Source organism: Heliangelus exortis, chromosome 1, assembly GCF_036169615.1.
Source record: "Heliangelus exortis chromosome 1, bHelExo1.hap1, whole genome shotgun sequence".
NCBI lineage: Eukaryota > Metazoa > Chordata > Aves > Apodiformes > Trochilidae > Heliangelus > Heliangelus exortis.
This window is the reverse complement of record NC_092422.1, coordinates 127,593,937-127,615,804: the sequence shown is the minus strand read 5'-3', so window position 1 is coordinate 127,615,804 and position 21,868 is coordinate 127,593,937. Positions and strand designations below refer to the sequence as shown.

Below are 21,868 nucleotides of genomic sequence, written 5' to 3'. Positions count from 1 at the left end.
GTCTCACCATTACACACTAAGAACATACATCTTTATTTGTAGACTCATCATATCTTGGCATATACACAGGAGGACTCAGATTCAGAAATACTTTAACACAGAGTAGCTTTAGGCATATAAGCTGGTTCTCTCAACTCAAGAGAGACTGAACTGAAACCATGGAGAAAAAGTTGCAAATGCACTCACACTTCCGAAAAAACTGAAGATTTGTGGTGTTCACACACACACTATAGTGCAGACATAATCCTTGTTAAATCCCACCAATATTGCATGAAGTGTAACCCGGGCATTTAAGTTTTACAAGTCAACTATAAAAACATTATATCCCTTTGAGTACGACTGAGTTCAGCAAAAATCATTCATGCATACTACTCAAAAATTTACCAGAGAAAGGCAGTTCTTCAATACTCCTTACCAGGCATTTTTGTCAAATGTAATAACAACAAATTACTGTAAAATGTTATTCCAGAGTAATGACTATATAAGACAGTATTTGCATATATGCTTAGGAACAACAGCTAATTTCTAAATGTCTCACTGGCTGTTAAAAAAGAATTTAAGAGCTCATTTTAAAAAACTAAAGAAAAAAATTAATCCAAAACCAAACAAGTGCTAAATACAGCAGAACTTCTGAAAAAAATGTTGATTTATCTTTATTTTTATGAATAATTTTATTCTTGCACCTGGCAAAGCAAAAGAATTCATGTTTTCTGTTAAATATTACCTAAGTGAGGTAATGAAAGTAGTTAGGAAAGAACAGTGCTCTGCTGTCATCAGGGGTTAACTCTTCTACAGTATGTTATTATTTCCTTTATAGGCTAGATAATGTTAAAGTACTTCATATTTTCTATTTTTTGTGTCGAAATCTAAATTTGTGCATAAGCACATCAAGATCCTTGCAAGCTGGTTCTAAAGCTTTTCAGAAACCCAGCTTTCATCAGCATGTTATTCTGATGTTCTATCTCAGAAAGAGAAATTATTACAAGATTATCTGAGCTACACAAACAGGTTATACCTCAAGTAACTTTAAACATTTAAAAAAAAAAAAATCTGAAAAAAACGATACATCTTGTTTAAGACCCTTTCCACATTTAACACAGAAAAATATGTTTCTCTAGAGAGTAACTGTACTGATTTTAACATAGTACACATTTCACCATAAGATTTCATTTACTTAGAAATAATTTGTAGTAATCTGTAATGTATCTTCATTCTTCACTTTTCCTTCATTTCTCTGATCTGTGACATACGCTGGAATAAAAGAGCTGAGGATTACCTGTACTGAAACTTGTTACAGAAATCTTTAATTAAAATTTAAGTTCTAGGATCATGCTGCTCTTGTAGCATTCAGGAAAAGGTTCTACTTGCACATATTAATGTGCCCATGCATTTAAGTACAGTCTGGAATATAGTGATTTACTGCTTTGTAAAAGATCAGCACTGAAAACTTTGACATCAAAAACAAGACTTCATACTCTCAAATTTTTAGCTTACTATTTTAAGTAAGAAACCCTGTGCAACTCACCAGTAAGAACTTCTTTCCTGACTTTGAAGGTATCAACAATGGGTGTGATGATGCCTTCAATGGTTCCAAACATGCTTCCAAGTCCCAAATTTACCAACATGAGGAAGAACATTACTGACCAGAAGGGAGAAGCAGGAAAGTGGGTCATTGCTTCTGTAAAGGCAATAAAAGCTAAACCAGTTCCTTGAACTGCCTGTCAGTGAGAAAAAATCCACGTTACTATTGATGGATTAAATCTTCAAGTTATGAGTGGGAAGCTGCACACTTAATACGATTTACATAATTTGGATTTCATTGAGAATCTGTAAGTTGACTGATATTAACAACACACTTCTTCTTCAGTGGTAATTTTGAGTGACATACAGAACTGCTACAGAATACACTTGCTCTTTCCAGTAAGTATATAAAGCACTTATTTCTTATAAACTTTTCTTTCACATTTAAATGGCAGCAGTAATACAGAAACTTCTAATCGATTTGACATTTTAGCTTCTGACACTAGTGCAACTACACGAAGGTCAGTGTTTAAGACTCAAAGTCCCTGCAAAAAAGCTGGAAGACTGTCCCTTCTTTTACAGATCTGGCTTGAAGACTTCAACACAGAATGACACTGATTAAGCAAAGTATAAATTTCTGACATTCCAGTGAAGTAGCATACTAAATAATTGTATCTTAACATTCGAAGACATCAGTTTGAGATGCTGAATGCCCCTCTATTTAATCTTTGTAAAAATACTCATGAACAACTCTTCTGAAAAACAGAACTTTAAAACCTCCTGAGTAGAGCTCATAGTGCACTGCACTGATCCTCTGTGGAAGTTACACTTTATAGTTTATTTTTGGTTTATAAATATTAATCTGTTCATAATCTCTGTATTTTAAGACTTACTTATTATTTGTTGTTCTCACCTTGTTAAGTTCATCTTCAATTTGACAAGATTTCAGACCGAGAGAATCAAACTCTTCTTCTTTAACTTTCTGAATAATGTCATAAACTAAATTGTAATCTTCTGCTGTAATGCTTGAAAAATTGATATGATGTGGGATCATATCCTGGCTCAGACTGCCTATTTTCAGAAGCTTTAAGATCTTCTCTGAATTTCTGTAAAAACACAATAAAACAGAAAAATTAAATTCAGTGATATCTGTCAGTTCATAGATTAAATATACCATTAAAATAGTAATAAAAATAAATGAATGTTCATACTGGGTAACACATTTTTCATTTATGATATTGGCTTTGAAGCCCAGAACTGCAAACACCACCAAAGTTGCCAGCACAGAAGTGAAAAAATTGATGAAGGACACCAGTACAGCATCAAAATGGCAGTTGTTGTCTCTCTTGTTGTAGCTTGAAAAGGCAATGACTCCACCAAATCCAAGCCCTAAGGCAAAGAACACCTGAGTAGCAGCTTCTCTCCAGACCTTGGGCTCCAGCATTATTTCAAGCTGTTTGAAATTAGATATAATATATGTCAGCTATAAAATGCATTTCTATTACACAAAAAGATAACAGAAAAAAAAAATAATAATCAGGATGACAATCTACATCATAAAATGCTAAACCTATTTTCATTATCATAAAAAGAAAGCTGAATGTAGCACCTGAAGTTCAGTGCTTAAGATAAACGTGCTATGTAGTATGTTCCTGACAAGGAGACACTTCTGGAGATGCACAATAATTGAAATAGAAGCTAGCTATACTGAAATATGAGACAATATCCACCTCTTTACCTCCCCCCCCCCTTTTTTTTAAACAATATTTACTCTCTTTTTTTTAATGGTATATTGACAATTATCAGAATTAAGATATATTTTGGAATGTTCCACCCTCCTATAAATGCAATAACTATGTTGAAAGTTGTTGTTACTTTTCCAAAAAGTAAAGTGACTATGAGATACACGAGATATATGGAGCTCTATTACATCTAAATGTGTAAAGCAAAATGATACATATGAAATAAGTGCTGGACACAACAATCTGTATAGTCCCCAAATCAAATCTCCCTTACGTCAGATGCCTTGAAATTAGTTTAACCCTAAGTGAAATGGGTCATATATTTCAAGGACAACTAAGACTTTTAGTACAAAAAAAAATTAAAAATTAACTGCATTGCTCGGATGACCATACTTCATGAAATATCTTTTTTAACAAGTTATGAGTCATAAACTGTTTATTTGAGACTCTTCTAGATAGTGAATCATCAAAAAAGTACACATGAGATTTCAACATTTGATTTTCTCAAGCTCATTTAGGACCTCAAATCATTTAACACTGGAAGACCTTACATCGGCATGTATGACTTTTAAATTATTTTTTTTAAGCCCTAGAGTTAGTGAAAACAGGAACACTATAAAGCATTGGCATAATCGCCAGCATCATTAAAATGTCTTACTATGAGGCAAAAAATAATCTACTATTGTTATGCAAACATTTTGAAACTTTCTACTGTTTCCCATAAACGTATAAGATTTACTAGCTATAGTAAGGTAGAAAGTTACCTTCTTTATTCACTTACATACAGCTAAAATGCAATATATTTGTGAAAAAAAAGGTGGTTATGAAAATGAACTTGTTCCTGACTTACGATTTTCCTATAATCACAATGCACAAGTTGGCTATTGCAAGTAGTTCATTCTGCTTCTAACAGTTATGCAGAGCTTTTCCACTGGAGGGAGCTCGAGGAATATTCTTAATTTTACCAACTTTTAAGTACCAAAACACTTCTTGCTTCCTGCAGTGTATCATTTGATACCATCGGATACACATTGGCTAGCATTTCAAAATAAATCTGTAACTCTCTTCTATTATATTTTTTGTGAAACTCTGGGGGCTCTGTATTTAAGTTTCATACAGTCCTGTTTCATCGCAGTAGTGTACATCAACTCATTTTTCCTATACCTTTCTTTAGATTTTTTACCAAGGATATTATATTAGAATTTCTGCTTTGTTCATTAACCACACCAAACAGAGAAATTGTACCCTAATTAATTAGTCTTGTCCTCTCATACCTACACCAGTCCATGCCAATCCTCTGCTGTGCTGACACAACTCTTCTGTGGGAATGTGTTGTAATCACCTGTGATCAAAATCTGGCCATTTCCTGAACTAATTGAGGCTATAAAGATGGTTTTGCCATTCCCTCACATATCTATCTTCCTGGATTATTTCCATCCTAGCTCAGTTAGGCAGTCCTGTTGTCCACAGTTTATTTGGGCAGGCAGACAGTAATTAACTGTGGACAACAGATGCGTGAGACTGAATTCCTTCAGATAGTTTCATAAATACCTACAGTCCAAATTAGGGCTCAGGTACAGAAAAGATCAGAAATTATGAAAATTATTTTGAAGCATTATATATTCAAATATACTGCTTGTGACATACAGGCATCTTAACCTCAAATTTAAACCACAGCTTAAATTTTGAGATATAGAACCGGAAACCAGTAGAAATGAAAACCAATTTTTCTTTCAAAAGCTGAAACACTTGAAATAATTGTATAATTAAGTTAAAATTTAGATATAAAGTAAACATCAGTCTACAAATTATTTTAGGTCTAACTATTGGCAGATTAGTGGAGATGTGTTGGTGTTCAAGGGGAGTTTCAGTGTTTTCTTTCCCTCAGTATCTAGTGGTACTTCTCTAGTGACAGAAAGGGTAACACTGAGCTTGAGAAACCAATTTATACCCTCAAGTGGTCTGTATTCCATCTCTCCTAAAGGCCACCTCTTTGTCAGTAAGCATTACATTCCTATGTGTGTCAGATTTCCCAGATTTGCCTGAGCAGTCTGCAATTTCAATCATAGACAGTGGCAAGATTTAAGACTGACTTCTCTTTTCAGTATTTGGAGCTTTCTAAACATCTGAATACTGTAAACAGCACTTTCCTCTGCTTAGCTTTGTAAAGGCATCTAACTGTGGGAAGCCTTCACCTAGGGGAGGTAACTACAAAGACTCATGGAACACTTAGTGCCTTTGGACCCTAGAGCCAGATACCATGCCACTGAAATCAACAACAATTTTTCAGTTTAATCAAAGAGAGAAATGGCAAAATGTTCAATTAAGACAATAAGATTAAATGAGAGTATTCATAAACGATCAAATAGCCACTGAAACTTTAATGCACTGCAAACAGAAATTAATCACATACCTTAGGTGTGAACATGTGTCGAATTCCATCCACTGACCCGTTAAGGAGCAGTCCTCTGATCAGAAAGCACAAAAGTACCACATAAGGAAAAAGGGAACTAAAATACATGATCTGAAAAACAGTAAGAAAAAAGTTAATATGACATCCATGCACTTTATTTTCAATAATTTAATTCACAACTCAGTGTCTTTTGGAAATATGACCAAACTGATAATCATATGCTCTAAGAAATATGCAGGAAATTTCCCATTCCTTTCATCTGTGCAGAAAAAAGCAAAATTAGAAGACTATAAAATAAATTCTGTACCGTATTAAAACAATATGGCTGCTGACTAACTGAGAACAAATTGCTGGGCTTCCAGGAAAATTCAGTGTGAATTTAATGACGGGATAAGAAGTAGATTGTTTTATAAATAATTCACTTTACAAATGCACTTTGACTCAAGTACATTGTAAAGATATTCAACAAGAATAGAAACTAATTCTGCCCTCAGAAGGAGAGAGGACAAGAGTCAGAAAAAAGGACATGGCCAGTGGATTCAAATCACAAAGTAATGCTTACTGAAAAAAACCAAACCAAAACAAAAGAAGTAACTAAATACAATCTTTCATTCTCCATCATTGAAAAGTGTATCTATTCTGTACTTTGCATTATTTTCTCACTAAACTTGCCAGTTGCTTCCTTAACTGAAATACACTAAAGAGGTCACAGAAATTTTTATTAAAAATTTATTAAAAGTGACAAACTTTTTATTAGCACAGAATTATGCTATCAGAATAGATAGATTTTCCTCTGAAAATTTCATTGAGATTAGCAGCCAGCAAATCATTCACTAGCCAGTCCAGCTGGGTGCACAGAAAGGAAAGACTAAAAGGTGACATCCTCAGGGGCAAAGGGATGGTTAGTAATTAGTCAAAAGCAACAACCCAGAATGCTGAAAAGCAGCTGCATTAATGACAGAAGCATGGATGCAGCTCACAGTAACACTAAAAAGAAAACTGACAAGGCATTTTGGGGACCTGGGTACACTGAAATCCTCCTGTGAGTACACATAGAAACCAAATTCCTTAACACATTTGGCACACACAGAGACTCAGGCTGTACTAGAAAGCTGAGGTACAGTTACATTGATGCGAACAGAAATAATGCTTCAGTCCTCAATTCCCACTAAATTACTACAATTCCCTCTAAACTTATTACAAGCTTAATGCCTAACTACTAACATTGAGACAATACAAACACTGAGGTGAGTCACAGCGTCTAACCTGCTCCTACAGATAACTGAAAAAAGTAAAGAGAGAGTGTGGTGAACAAAAATGTCATGAAATGTTTCAAAGTAAAACACTTGTCATTTAGCTAAACAGTATACTCACTTTGCCTGAAGACTGAATGCCTTTGATCATGGCTAGGCATACCATGACCCAGGCAGCCAGCAAGCAGATAGTCATCTTCCAATTTAACCCACCACTCTCTGACAGAGAGCTGGAAATATTCAGTGCTTCTCTGTACCAGTAATAAGTAGTTGCAGAACTTTTTTCACACTCTGGCTCCACAACTGTCAAGAGATGTCAGGAAGTAAAGAATGGGATCAGGACAGAAATATTTTTTCTACATTTGATAGCAAAGTTCTACTATTGTAATTGTGCTGTCATTTACTGAGAAACTAAATTCACGGAGTCTTAAGGCATTGTCTAAAACAAAAAGTGACTGCTATTGGTGAAAGTTCTGGGTATATCGTTTTAAAACATGCCTGTGGAGTAATGCTTCCCTCTGCATATAGTCAATCCAAGTCCATGCAGAATTTATTTTTCACTTAAGTACAAAGTAGTAGCCAGCCCTAGACGAAAACATACACTTAATTCACATAACAGATTACCTGTGCATGATATGTGACTCAGATACTATGAAAAGTACCTCTGAAAATGAACACACTTTTGAAAATATATAGAAAACAAATTCAAACATATTTAGAAATACACAGAAATTTATAGAAAAAAATTCTCAGTTGTGTCTGCTTTAGTATGACACTCAAATCAACAAGCACTTCTATAAATTCTATAATTACTGCTATATAAAAAATATTATAAACAACAAAACAGCATAATACAGACTTACAGGTATGAGATGCATTTTTAACTAGAGGACACTGGTCCCATGGCAATGGATGCTGAAAAGACTGAGAAAAGTAAAACAGACTCCATCCAATAATAACATTGTAGTACAGGGCCACAAAGAAACACACCTATTAAAAAAAAAGATATGTATCAAAAAAAGTTAATAACTACATTTAAAAACCCACTTACTACATTTATGCATAATTCTGTAAGTTAGCCACTGAACTTAATTTTAACTAAAATAAGTCAAAATAAGGCCTGAGGGGAGAGTGGCTGCAAGAAAGCTGGGCAGGGACTGCTTACGAGGGAGTGTAGCAACAGGACAAGGGGCAATGGTCTTAAACTAGAGCACAGTGGTTTTAGATTAGACATTAGGAGTAAATTCTTTGCTATGAAGGTGGTGAAACACTGTCACAGGAGGCTGCCCAGAGAAGTGGTGGAAGCCTCATCCCTGAAGGCTTTCAAGGTCAGGCTTGACGGGGCTGAGCATCCTGAGTTAAAGATGTCCCTGTTCCCAGGGGTGTTGGGTCTGTTGCAACCCAAAGTATGCTCTGATTCTATGATTCCATGTATGGCTTCCCCATTAAAGTTCCTGTCATTTTCTAAAATTTAACTTTTCTCTGTTTCATAATGCAACACCTACATTTTTACAGGGTGTTTTTTTCCAGAAGACTTCCCTGTTGCCTAGTTCATAATTTCAAAAGAATCAAACAATAGAAGCTCACTCATTTTATTGACACATCCGTATTAATATTTGTCGTGAACTAATTTAAGTTTTAAGATCTTCCAAACATCATCAACTGACTTTGAAGCCCAGCTAAAAATCAGTGGCCTATTCTTACAAAAATAGCAAATCTAAATCATGCAGACTGAAAGCAAATCACATGATCACTGTTTAAAACTTACTACACAGCTTGCAAATCCAATTCCTCCAAGTTTGGGACTGATATAATTCCACACACCAATACTCCCTCGGCGGATCCTTTGCCCCACAGCAAGCTCCAAGAAAAAGAGTGGAATCCCTACTATCAGTAGCAAGACTAAGTATGGCACAAGATAGGCACCTATGAAAGGAACAAAGTATAAACCAGAGTGAGAGGGAGACGAGTCAGAACTTGACACAGCAAATGTGAGACCTTGTAATAGCTTTTAGGTTTAATTACTGTCATTCACGATAAAGCTTTTTTGATCCTATGCTAAGACTCATTTTATCTGAATCTCAGCCATACCTGTTACAAGATATGAACCCAGAGACATCAAATTTCTAAAGCACTGTAACATATCATGCAGATTTTACTGAAAGGGAGTTATTATCTAATATAGTTGGTTGTGAGAAATTTTGGGCATTTCATCAATTTTTTTCAAGATATGATGCAGTCAGGATTTGAATCAACATTTATTAAAAAGCTCTAATCTCTGACTTGCAACAGAGCAGCAACACTGAATTTGTGAAGGAAATACAGCACACACTGTGTATACAACATTCTGAATTCCATCCAATCTTAAGTGGCTTCAGAGGACCTCCCATTTATTTCTCTATATGTGTATCAGATGCTCAGAAACAAAATTTCACAATGGACAAAATAATGTTTCTATCCAGCTAAGCAAAAATACCCCACTCTATCAGGCTCCAGACAGAGACTAGAGACATGAGGAGAAAATGAAATGGAGTACTTCAGATCTATATCTTTCAGTACTGGCAACCTCTCCTTAAAGAGATATTTGAAAATGTAACTGTTACTTCATTGTTAGACATGTACAAGAAAAACAATTATTTTTTCAAACTCTATCTCCCAGGATGTGGTTGTATATGATTCTAACTTCAGGATGTATCTCCATTTATTTCAGTAGAATTAATTTCAAGCAAATATATCGAGACACTAAGTGCATTGACAAGTTCAGAGCCTACATTCCTCCTTGCTGTTGTGGAGTATTTAGGACTAGAGCTAACAAAACAGTTCACCACTATCAATTGAGAGCATGGCACCTCATTTTCAAATGTGTGACTCTTTGCTGCAATATAGACTACTATGCTGTCCACCTAGCTTGAAGGGCTCAAGACTTCTGATTGTAACCACTGTAAGGCTACAGAAAAGTACTTGAGGGATGCAGACCACGGCATGTCAGAGCAAGCTACAAAGCAAAGATCTAAAGATCTCAACAGCTTAGACTCAGAGCTATTAAGTTGTATAATCTGTCTGTTCATCTCTGTGATGAGAAAGAAGCTGAACAAAGTTCAGAAACAAATTTGGGATTTACCCTCAACTCCAGCTAAACCCTATATAAAGTTTCTTCATCCAGTGTCCATTTTGTAGTACTTTTTAAGGACTCTATCAAAACATGCCATAATTTGCATATCCTGAGTAGACAGCCTCTCATGAAATATGGTTTATTTTAGAAAACTTAAACTTTCCTAAGCCATGCAAGAGGCCTCAGATTTTCTAGTACCATCCATTCCCATTTAGTTCCACTTGCTATTTTGCTCTTCATGAAAAACACACAAATTGTACATCATCTTCCCTTACAAAGATGTTAAGCATGGAGTAACTACAGCCTTGAGTCTAAGAAAAGCAGGAAAAAAGGCAAAGTAAATCTGAGAAAGAACTACTGGCAGACTAGATAAAGAATACTGACCATATCTGCATCACAGTCTGTACAATATTGTTAGCAATAAAATAGCTCCTCATGTTTTGTTTTTGTGACATGATAGTATCATACACACTGATATTAGTTGAGAAGCATTCGGTCAAAACCTATGCCAGACATAGAACAAGGTACCAGGGGTCTGAGATTACAGTACTCCCTCACAGGTCCAAACCTTAGGGTATGTCTGCCTACCTCAGCACGGTACAGACTGACTATTCAAGTATTATTTCTACTGAGGTAGCAACTACATTCCCATTAAGAATGCAAATGATTACTTTCTGCTATGAAAAGAGAGATGAGAGACAGAAGAAAATAAATGTGGGGAAAACCGAGGAACAGAGTAACAACCACAGTACAAAATGAGGAGAACTGTCTATCTCAAGAATGTATATGACAAATAACACCACTAAATAGCCTTGACTGAATCCCATCAGCATTCTCTCAAAAATTCTGTGGGACAGAAGTAAATTCACATTGCAATTGAGAAGATGTGGCATCATCATCTTTAAAAATCTGGTCATACATTTAACTGAAAACTAACAGTACATAGTATTTTAAATTGTATAACACTACTGTAAATTACACCCGAGGACTTAATTAGACAGGTGTTGTATAGCTGAGAGACAAGCCTAAGCAGCTCAAAGTAATCGGGGCCTAAGTGACTTACCCCAGATCCCACTGGATGACTGTACTAGAGCAGGAACTGAACCCAGCTCTTCAGTGTCCCAGTCCACAACCTTAATCACAAGGCTGCAAAGTTAAGCACACGTTTAAAGACTGGGCTGACGTGGGTGTTTCATGGTGCAGTATCAATGTAAGTTGCAAGATTTACCAGTTAGATTCAGCTAAATGAATTAAATAAATGTGATGCTAAATCCACATTGCATTATACCCAGCCCAACACTGTAATTGAGTGTGGGCAGCCCACAGAGTTCACCTCTGTACTGTAGGGCTTCTGCAGAGCTCCATTCTGATCCTGCTGACCTCCCCAAAAGAAAGACAAAATGGAAAATAGTGCTCATATGAGTTTCAGTGCGATATAGCTTGGACATTGTTGGATTAAACAATTGTGTATAACAGCTGCAAAGGGCTTCTGTGCCCTCTCATCAACATGAAACCACAGCATCTCTGGAAATTGTGTTTCAGCCTCCACTTGAAGCTAGACATACTCCAAAGAACTGCAAGACACCTTCACTACATCATAAAACACAATCTCTATGGAAACAGCTCAATGTGTTATTTGCCAGTGCATGAAAACATGCGTGTCCTAGGAGCTACAGTACTGAGTAAGGGTAATTTTTATTTGAATTAGAACAATAAACTACTCATGCTGGCCTTCAACAGCTTCCTACAATAATTTATATTGTCTGTTAGATCTGCCAGCTAAGCAGTCTTCTGAATCCTGCATTTCTGTGTGGTTCAAGATCTCCAAGTCTCCTTTCTACATTTTCAAAATTACTTTAGTGTAAAATGATTTCTTTGCATATTTTGGTTCTAAACAGTGGCTTTCATACTAAAAAAAATATCAACTCAACTTCATAAGGAAAAAAACCCTAACTTAAAGAATGTATCATCCTTCTTCACCAGAATTAGTAACGAAGCGAGAGAAAATTTCAGAACTAGTCAGTGTTAACAGTGTGCAAAGCACTGTTTTGATGTCTTGATTTTTTTATTTAACCAAGCACTGTAATGGAACAACTGGTATATTGTCTCTTGATATTACAATATGTACTACATTTGGCAGCATTATGGATAGAAATGGAATATTAACATTGGTTTTGATTTAAGTTCTCATAAATGCATGAGGGGAAAAATACCATTAAATCATAAAATTACATGATTCATAGTGATTAAAGAGATGGAAAATAATTTCAGAAGAAATAATACAAGACGGCATAACTATTACTATACTGATGCTAAAGAAGCTACTTGATATAACCTGAAAAATCTAATCACTTTCAAGATCTGTTTCAACTGTTGCTGTGATAGTATTTTATTAAATGTCTAGTGTCTGAATTAATGCTTATTCAATGAAGGTGAGCTTTACCACTGTCTTGAGGAGACATCCCAGTTCTTATTATCTTGCTGGAGGCTCACTAAAATAAAGGCAGCAAGAAACTGATGCTTGGATTAAGATCAACTTATTTTCAGTATTGAATGTTAAAATTTTCTAAATTGTGACATGTGAGAAAAAAACCACTATATGCTTAAAGTCTGCTACATGTGAAATTATATAACATTAGAAACTACAAACCACTTTTACCAGGACAACTCTGATAAAATGTTTCATATTTTATCTGTAGGTTTGTAGTCTGTCCTACTGATATAACACTACTGATAAACACTACTGATAGTGTGTTCCTGTCACTTGTCTTTCACAGTTTATATATGTCCAGGAGTATCTATTTACAAAACTGTATTTAAAGATGAATATCACTTGAGCCAATAAATTTTAATGAAGAATTACATTTTCAAAATAAGACGTTTTTCAGCACCCTGAAGTGCAACTAAAATTTGAATCTCACAATACAGTTTCAAGTAGAACTCACAAAACCACAATGTAGTCATCAGAGAATGCAAAGCACTGGTTATAAATTATTGATCAAAAGCTAGAAAATGAAGCCACTGAATCCATACTCAGCACTGGAACACATGGGAATACTTGCTTTGCTCTCATTCCACTTTTATCAGACAACCAGATTGTAGCTTCTAATGCCTACTCAGCCTCTAACAGTTTACACACTATTTCCTCATCAGTTCTCAGCAATAGCTGCTGAGCTTTTTTTGTGACCACAGAACTTTGCTGTCCAATCTGCTGGTCTTTCAGTATAAAATCCAGACTATTTAACTGTAAAAATTCACTATGTGACTCTATTCAGGTCAGTCTTTTTCAAAATACAATAGAAATATAATCTGCTACAAATTCCCCTATACTGCTCACAGCTTTTATCTCTTTATCACTGTTTACTAGATCCTTTGACTTCTTATGTCAGAGAGAGATTAAAAAGACTGACCTTAAAAAAAATATATAAAAAAATTCAAGTTAATGCTCATGAAAAAGTAACACAGTATCTTTGGGTGTACAAAACTGCAGACTCCCAATAAGAACTGCACTAAAATATGTTTGTTTGTCTCTATGATAATACTCAAATATAATTTATTTTAGCAGAACAGCTAATTTAATTTGCTTTTGTTACTTCTAATGTGTGAAAACACCACTTTACTTCAGCTAAACCTAAAAGAAAATAACAACCAAAATAAACTTTAAATATTTTCTTTGCTTGAAAATAGTGAAAGGTGTGCAAGCTATTCACCAGGTGATAGCAATGAGCAGCAAGAAACTATAGGTCTAGTTTCTCACTATGTATTAGCCTGATGGCAAGACTGGCTAGACCTGTCCAGTTTACCTTTAAGGATCAATATCAAATCATTGGAAGTTGAGGCAGTTCTGAACTTACTGGATGCTAACAGAGGAATGGTTCCCAAACAATAATTTCATAACCTATCTGAAAAAAAACCACATATTTGTCTTCATGTAGCAAAGGAGTAACACATAAACTGTATAATGTAAAGCTGACAAATATTTAAAAAGTTTAAAGCTAACTTAGAGCATACTCAGCTCCACTACAAATCACAAATCAAATTGTGAAACATGAAGAAAGAAACAGCTGTTTTACCTGTTAGGCTGCAAAGAGAAGAGGTGCCTTAAGTGCCAGTGGGGACTGAACATTCCCTTCCAGGGATAAGAAGGAGCTGAGGTGAACACAGAGGTGATGAAGGCAGAGAGTTCTCTAGTCAGTTCCTCAGAACTTGACAGAACACTTTCAGCCCCTCATTCACATAGCACAGAACTCCTTTGCACCCTCCTTCTCATCCCAAGTCAAGAAGATAAACACTCCAGACTGTTCTCAGTTTCCTCCCAGCCTCATTTTTCCTCTTGATACTTCCTGTATTAAAGCTGCATCCTCAATGAGTATCAAACTTTGTCTCAACTGCATACTAGCTACTTCTCTCACCTCTCATGAGAAACTTTTTTCTGGGAAAGAGTCAAGTGTAAAAGACAGCAAGGAGCTAACCAGTCTGGGTGTGACTTACTTCAGTATAAAAAAATACCAGCTATTTTCTATAGATATTAAATCACAACAGGAAAAACTGTTAAAGGATCACAAAAAATAAAGAAAAGGAAGCTTCAGTGAAGCTTCAGTACAGAGCAGATTCAGAAACAAAGATTGGAACAATACCTATGGACATCTAAGAATCAGTGCAGTGCAGTGCAGTGATAGAGAAGTTACCTTTAAAGATGCTTCAAAAATATGCTTCACTGATACCTCACTGAAGCAGTACAGAGCTCTGAAGTAATGAGTGTATCACAGACCATAGTCACAAACAAACACAAACTCTCTAGAAGGCAGTAAACACCACAAAATCCTCTAATCATATACATCTATTTAGGCTAACTTGTCTGTGTCTGTTTATTTCAGTAGTTTTGTTGTTGTCCCATAAGTTTAAAAAAAGGCAGACTTGAAGACTTGGTTTAAATTTGCAGTATATTTATTGGTTTATCAGTTTTCAATATGCTCCCCTTGCCTGATGGAAATTGTCAGAATTAAGTTCTTTCAACACATGAGACAAAATGAAAAATATTTGGACTTAACTGAAGGTGGAGACCTATCCATTTGCTACACCGAAAGATTTTAATAAAAATCCACAGAAAAGCTGTTTGCTCGGTCTTCAACAGGTATTTACAGCAAAGCTTTTTCTGCAAAAGACTACATAGGAGTTCTGACACTGTTATTTAGAATGGATTGCATAAAACCACTCTCATTTTACCTAGAATGAAACATATGTGAAATAATATGTGTAGCAGAAAACTGGAACCTCACATAAAATTTGCTTCTTTTTCCATGTGTTTGAACTTTTTCCTGCTTCTAACTATTCTTTTATGCACTTGTGAGAACTGGCCATTGTCACACAGGTATACAGGAACTAATATACTTTACACATTTCAACGTTTTATGTACCGTTCTGCATCTTGCATTACGATGAACTTGAAAACTATGAAAGCTTTAGCTCAAATATCACTTCCCTTCCTCTGTTTTCCTGAAGGCTGCACTTTGCTAAAACGTTGCAAAATTATTATGAAATACCAAGTACACCCTTGTCTCAGCCACAGGTGGAAAACATGTCTCCACAGACTGACATCTGTATCTGATACATCCAACTTCCTGCAATCACAGTACAGAGGAAAACATTCAATTTTAACATGAAATTATTCTGTATTTACTTTTTTAAGTTAGATTAACAAAGTGCCGTAATCCATGAAGGCTTAGGTTGGTAGGTTGTTTTTTTCCTAATATGAGAAATTATTAATTATTTTAACATATTTACATTTGGATTGAATTCAACTTAGACTCAATGGCAGAGTAACTTCAGAAGCACACGATAGTATGAAACCATCAGCCTAAGGAGCATACCAGCACATTTTTCTGTTGGTTTGAAGGTGAATCCAATGGGCTTGTAAAATTAGTGAGTAACTACATTAAACACAGACTTTCAAAAGGGACACAACACAAAACAAGCTACTCTAATGCATCAGCCTTGAGAGCACAGCTTGACACCACACAGGATGAAATGATACAGCTTATAAACATTGTAATAGACACCCTTTTATCTATGAATCAGTTTGGTTTTAAAGCTGTTAATTAACAAATGCGTTACTTTTTTCAACTAATGGTGACTTGTGACCAAGTCTGTATTGTGTTTACATGAGACTGCCATCAATTGAAAAGCTGTGTTTCTTGAGAAACTACATTCAACATGTTCTCTTGGCTAATAGTAGAGTTACAGATAAAGAAAACTTTAAGATTCCACACAAATCATTAAATCAACCATATAATGACTTTCTCTCCAGAATAAAGGAGAAGAAAGTTGAATGAGATTGAAAAATATTTAGCAGTAACAAGACATAAAATAATTTAGACTTTATACTGGACATGGAATATTTGAAGTAAAAATTCCACTTTATCTGCTTGAACTGAGAAAATAATTGTTATATTCTGATTCTATTCTAGGCTCACTTATGTACTCAATTACAACAGTTTTTTTATTCAGTTTTTAAAAGCCAGCATGAACAAACTGATGTTCTTTATTGTCTGCTCTGTAGTATAGATTCACTTTCTCTATCATATAGTGATAGGTTTGGTTTGAAATCAGCATAACAAGATGTGTAGTAATGTAATATAGTGGAGTACAGTATAGCATAAGATAAAACACTAATCCTGTATTCAAAGATGAAGAAGGTCTCCAGCCTCATCCTTGATACTACATTCAAGACCATAGATGGACAGCTAACACAGAAAATGAGTGTGACGTTACTGTTCTAAGGAAACTCATTATTTAGGAAAACAGTTAACTATACAACAGAGCAAAATAGATGCATTCCCTTAATTTAGTCATTTAAATTATTCATTATGAATTAAAAAATCCTTTTCTCTACTACAGCACTTTGTTGTTCTAGCAGGAAGTAAATAGTGATCAAATGGACTAAGAGCTAAAAGCATTTAAAAAGCAAAGGTATGAAGCTTAGTACAACTAAAGACCAAATACTGCTATGGTCTTTAAAGTAGATACAGATCTAATTCCTTGAATTATTTTCCAAGAACACTTTGGCAAAACAGTAGCCCAAATAATGCAAGCCTTCCATGTGTTTTCCATGAGGAAATGGAATCTTAGAGGAATCTGATATTTTTAACAGTAGTGTTTCTCTAAACAAAGAGAATATGGGTTTTTCCTCATCGATCCCAGCAGAAATTAAAAGAAAAACCTGACATGCTGAAGCAGGCTTTGCTGTGGTTATCTCTGCTAACCTTGAAATCTGAAAGGTTACCTTCATCATTTAGCTGTGGCTATCTAGCATAGGACTTACCTCCACCATTTTTCTGACACAGATAGGGAAATCGCCACACATTGCCCAAACCCACAGAAAATCCAACTTGTGCCAGAATATATTGGAGTTTGCTGTTCCAAGCAGGTCTTTCATCTTCTACATCTGAGCCTTCTTCAACATCTACATCTTTTTCTTCCTGATCATCAACCATAAGCTCGCTTTTCTTAAAGGCATCATCTGAAGAGTCTTCATTAGAGAGAAGGTCCTTGACTGACTCAATGACCTCATCATCTAGTTCTCTTTTCACGACTTTGCTGTTCTTAGGCATTTGTAATATGAGAGAAACAGTAAGGAAGTCAAGTTCAGCTGAGATAGATGGACAAGCCTTGAAGAAAACTCTCTCTCCTTGGACAAAAATATTGAAAACAGACTGAAGATGATGCCTGGTGAGTCCTTGATATCAAGGAATCAAGAGTAAGGGCTTCTGTTTCTGAACAGTTGTTCTACTGAAAGTATCTGTGAAAAAAATTAAAAAAAAAAAATGTTATTTAAATATTATGCAGAAGAAACTTAACTTAGAAACTATACGCCTTAGTTTGCCCATTTCTACTTATCTCAATTACTTGACAAGATGAGGAAAAGAAAAGGACAATAAACCACTTCCAAATTGTATGTATTAAGTCCACTGTTAGGTCTTAAATATGTAGAATACTTTCCATTTGGTTGCTGAAGGCTGGGTTTTTTTTTTACTTACTCAAGACTGATGGGCTAATTGTTCTTATTTTGACAGCATAACAAGATTATCCTTATCAGGCAAAAAAAAACTTCACATAAAATTTTGGAGCCCAATTCCATTATTTCTCAACAGTTGTACTTGCATTTATTAAAGATTTATTTTAAACAAGTAGATTATGTTATTCAGGCCATTTCAGAAAGCATATATACAAAAGCTTCAAAAGCAAGGGTGAATTATTTTCCTGTATTCTTAATCATGGAATATATATTCACAATCACATTTTCAAAGAAGAGCTCATCACTTAGGAGCTTTGATGCTTCAGGTAAGTTTCTTACAAATAGGAAATGAATAAACATATCTGAAATACCTGAAATTAATTTTAATAACCTGTTGTTTCAAATGTGTGTGTATAGCCTCAAAAATGCCAGCATTTGAATGTGCTTTACTTTACCAAAATGAATCATTTAAAAAGACAGCTAGCCTTGCTTGCAGCTGCCATGCAGGAGGTAACTTTAAGATTTTGGGGAGGGATATTTTTCAATAAATTCTTTACTAATCACATGGGATAAAACTAATATGTGCAAAGCCATCTGCACAATTAAGAGTCTTAAAAGGCATTTAGATTATGTGTTAAGCTTCATGAAAACCCTTAAGAGGAAATACACAAGGAGTATAATCAAGAACTTCTAACTGATGAGAATCAGAAACTAGTCCGGGATATAGGAGAACTTTCAGCTTTTGCTTATGGACTTAATGCAACACCTGGTCCACTGGATGAAAGCTGTTATCATGTTCTGATGAAACTGCATGCAGTCAGGAACTGCAAGGTATCACTGAACTGTTAGCACAATAATTGAGAGATCAAGCACCTCACGCTGCTTCAGGTTAAAACCACTGGAACCCAGCCCACAGCTTTTAAAGAGGAGACTTCACAACAACAAAATAAAAGCTCTTTCACCACAAGTATTATCACAAGCCTCATGACCAACAGGCCAATACCCTTTTCAGTAGCTTCCTAGGATCTGGAAGTTGAACTTCACTCCAGTTGCCTACTGAACTCCACTGCAAGCTCTTTTCATTCATTCTCTATACACCCATCACTGCCTTCTCACTTTGCCTCTCCTCCCTTTTCTCAGCAACCTCATTTCTGGCAGAAAGCCCAATTTTTTTAAGCACTGTAGAGCCTACTGGCTCATGAAATGCTCCATGTGCACCACAGTACCAGGAAGGGCTCAGGGTTCTATAAACCCTCCTCTTACAATGTGGTGGAATTATGACTTTTTTTTAACTGAAACCAGTTCTTAAAAAAAAAATAAAATTAAGTGTATGAGCTATACACAGAACAGCATAATGAGGAAAGAGAGTTGTTAAGACGATAGATCCTAATGCTGTACCCTGTACAACTGGGCTAAATGAATGTCTGGTTTTCTCTATTATCAGGATTTTTTTCTCTTTTGTGTTGTGGGTTGCAAACTCTTCAAAGGTTTATACCTTTTTCAGGTTTTTTTTTTTTTTCTCTGGGTTCAGTGGCTCTCAGCTCTGAGATATTGACGTAGAATCAGAATGCAGACAGCAGTAATACATTAAGTTGAAGCATGATGGAGCTTTGGGACTGTAAATGGCAGCATCTGGTACTTCAACCACTACTATTAGTCACGTTTCAAACTTTTTTCCCCCTTCTATTCCATTGATGTAAATTATAGCAGCTTCTCAGTTCGAGTTATTAGTAAGAATTCTAGAGTATGACAAAAATACACAATTTTCTCTCTGTATTTAATACAACAGCTGCAGAAGTGAAACTACATCAGTATTTTTCTGTATGTCTGAAATCCTTCTCTAACTGCAGTAAGCCAATGGTATTATTTTCAGCTGAAAAGACACAAGCCATCTATCAGTATTTATTAAAATGCTTTTAAAGGTCATATCTGTATTAATTATTTTAGATACAGCAGCATGCAGGACAGCAATATGATTTATCTGGGGCTCTCACTGATGAGTCAATTCCAATAGAAATTGCATCATTCTGTCCTGTCATGCATTAAGCATTGCATTACTACACTTCAGAAGAAACTGGGCTTGATACTTTTATTCGCAGCACACTATCATATTAATTACTCTTTCATTAACCTTCCATTAATCAGGATGTTCTACATAACACTATCACTTTACAGATCTACATTACTTGCAGGGCTTGAGAAAATGCAGGAGGCATGCTCAGAAGACCAGTGCATGTTTCTAACAGAACCTATTTTCTAACAGAATATTATTGGCCAAAATGAATCAAGGATGAATGATAGCCCTTCAGGATAAATTACAAATCCATGGATGATCTCTGACTGCCAGAATTAAGAACTTGTACTCTATACTAAAGGAGTCAGTACCAAACTAAATGAAGAATCCTACCTCACCAGGCACTGCCATCAGACACAAACATCCAAAGCTTGGTCTGAGCCAGTCTGTGCGAGCAGTCTGCAGTTCCAGGCTCCCAACTCCCAGAATACACTTTAAGACACGCACAGAAGCCTCTCTCTTTGATCTGAATTAATCTTAAGGAAGGTGGATACCAAATATTTAGCCCGAACTAAGTCTACACAGCACAGGGAGATAACTAGTAAAGTTACTCACTGAACAGTAACCACTGAACAAGCTTTTTTTTTTTTTTTTTCATATCACAGTACTGAACTTCAGCCCTTTGACATCTAAGTTCTATTTTGGGTTCCATCAGTATTTGGATCTTGCCCAGTATTGAACCTTTTCATTAGCATCAAACAGTAATTAGAATATATCATGCCAAATTCTGTTAAACTGCTATTTGAGTTGGTTCCAACTAGTAGCATTACGTGGTAGGACTGTTCCTCCTAAGTATCACTAAAAAAATCTACATCACAAACCACCATATTGCTAATGAACTACAGCATTACTGGTATCATTTAAACTGCAGGCCCTAAATCTTGTCATGTGCCTTAAAATATTTAAATACAAATAAATACTTAAAAACAACTGAAATGAACAAATAAACATGGTATCCATTTTTGTATGCAAAATCACCTTTAAAAAAATAGTAACTCTAATATTAATCTTAACATGATCTGACAAGGGTCTGTATTGTTTAAGAGAATGTAACAGAATGGAAATTGCTGAAGAGTACAGGGTTTAGAAGAACATTTAGAAAACTATTCTGTCACTGAATTAATACTAATCCATAATCTGAATTATCACAAATGAACTTTGGGAAACAACTTACTAAATTAAACAAATCAGCTAGATTTTTATGATGTCTTATTCAAATGGTCCTTGATATGTTAAAATCTCTATTTCTTTCTCACACCGAAAGATAAAACAGTGAGTCTTTTTTGACACATCAAGCAAACTCCAGACCCAAACTTTCTTTCTCAGAACACAGTGGGAATTTTGTTATTTTCTTCTACAGAAGAATCAACCCTTAATGCATCAGCATGCAGAAGAAAAGTAACCTGATTAGACTACCACATTATCAGCAGATTACGCAATAATAATCCCTTGTGATAGGGAATTCAGACCCAAATTAGCTCCCTGGGAGACCTGGGCTCACTATAGAACTCTCACTTCAGCTTCAGGCCTGCATTCAGGACCACTGGCTGAGGAAGATAAGACCTGAAAAGCCTCCACTGACCAAACCACAAGCATTTGCAGTTAAGACTCAAAGGAACTTCATTAGTCAAAGCACCAAAAGACACACGGAAGAATATTGCTGCATGCTCTTTCCTCACAATCTTTCTTATATGGAATACCTAGTAAGGGAGTGACATAAGGGAGTGACAGGTGCAGCA

General features: G+C 35.5%; 1 protein-coding gene across 2 annotated transcripts in view; it reads right to left on the bottom strand.

The window, feature by feature from the left end:
* The window catches only part of SLC6A15 (solute carrier family 6 member 15), a 35,817-nt gene that overhangs the window by 7,558 nt on the left and 6,391 nt on the right, over window positions 1-21,868 (bottom strand). Inside the window, exons 2-9 of one of the 2 annotated variants that reach the window (XM_071765917.1) lie at window positions 17,363-17,839; window positions 8,698-8,855; window positions 7,793-7,919; window positions 7,051-7,232; window positions 5,677-5,787; window positions 2,733-2,974; window positions 2,435-2,627; window positions 1,526-1,718 (exon numbers count right to left, since the gene is read on the bottom strand). In XM_071765917.1, coding sequence (XP_071622018.1) covers window positions 1,526-1,718; window positions 2,435-2,627; window positions 2,733-2,974; window positions 5,677-5,787; window positions 7,051-7,232; window positions 7,793-7,919; window positions 8,698-8,855; window positions 17,363-17,651 — 1,495 coding nt within the window. In that variant the 5' untranslated portion in view covers window positions 17,652-17,839. Of the gene's footprint in view, window positions 1-1,525; window positions 1,719-2,434; window positions 2,628-2,732; window positions 2,975-5,676; window positions 5,788-7,050; window positions 7,233-7,792; window positions 7,920-8,697; window positions 8,856-17,362; window positions 17,840-21,868 lie in introns of those variants that run through there. The other variant, XM_071765924.1, reaches the window with a different exon arrangement.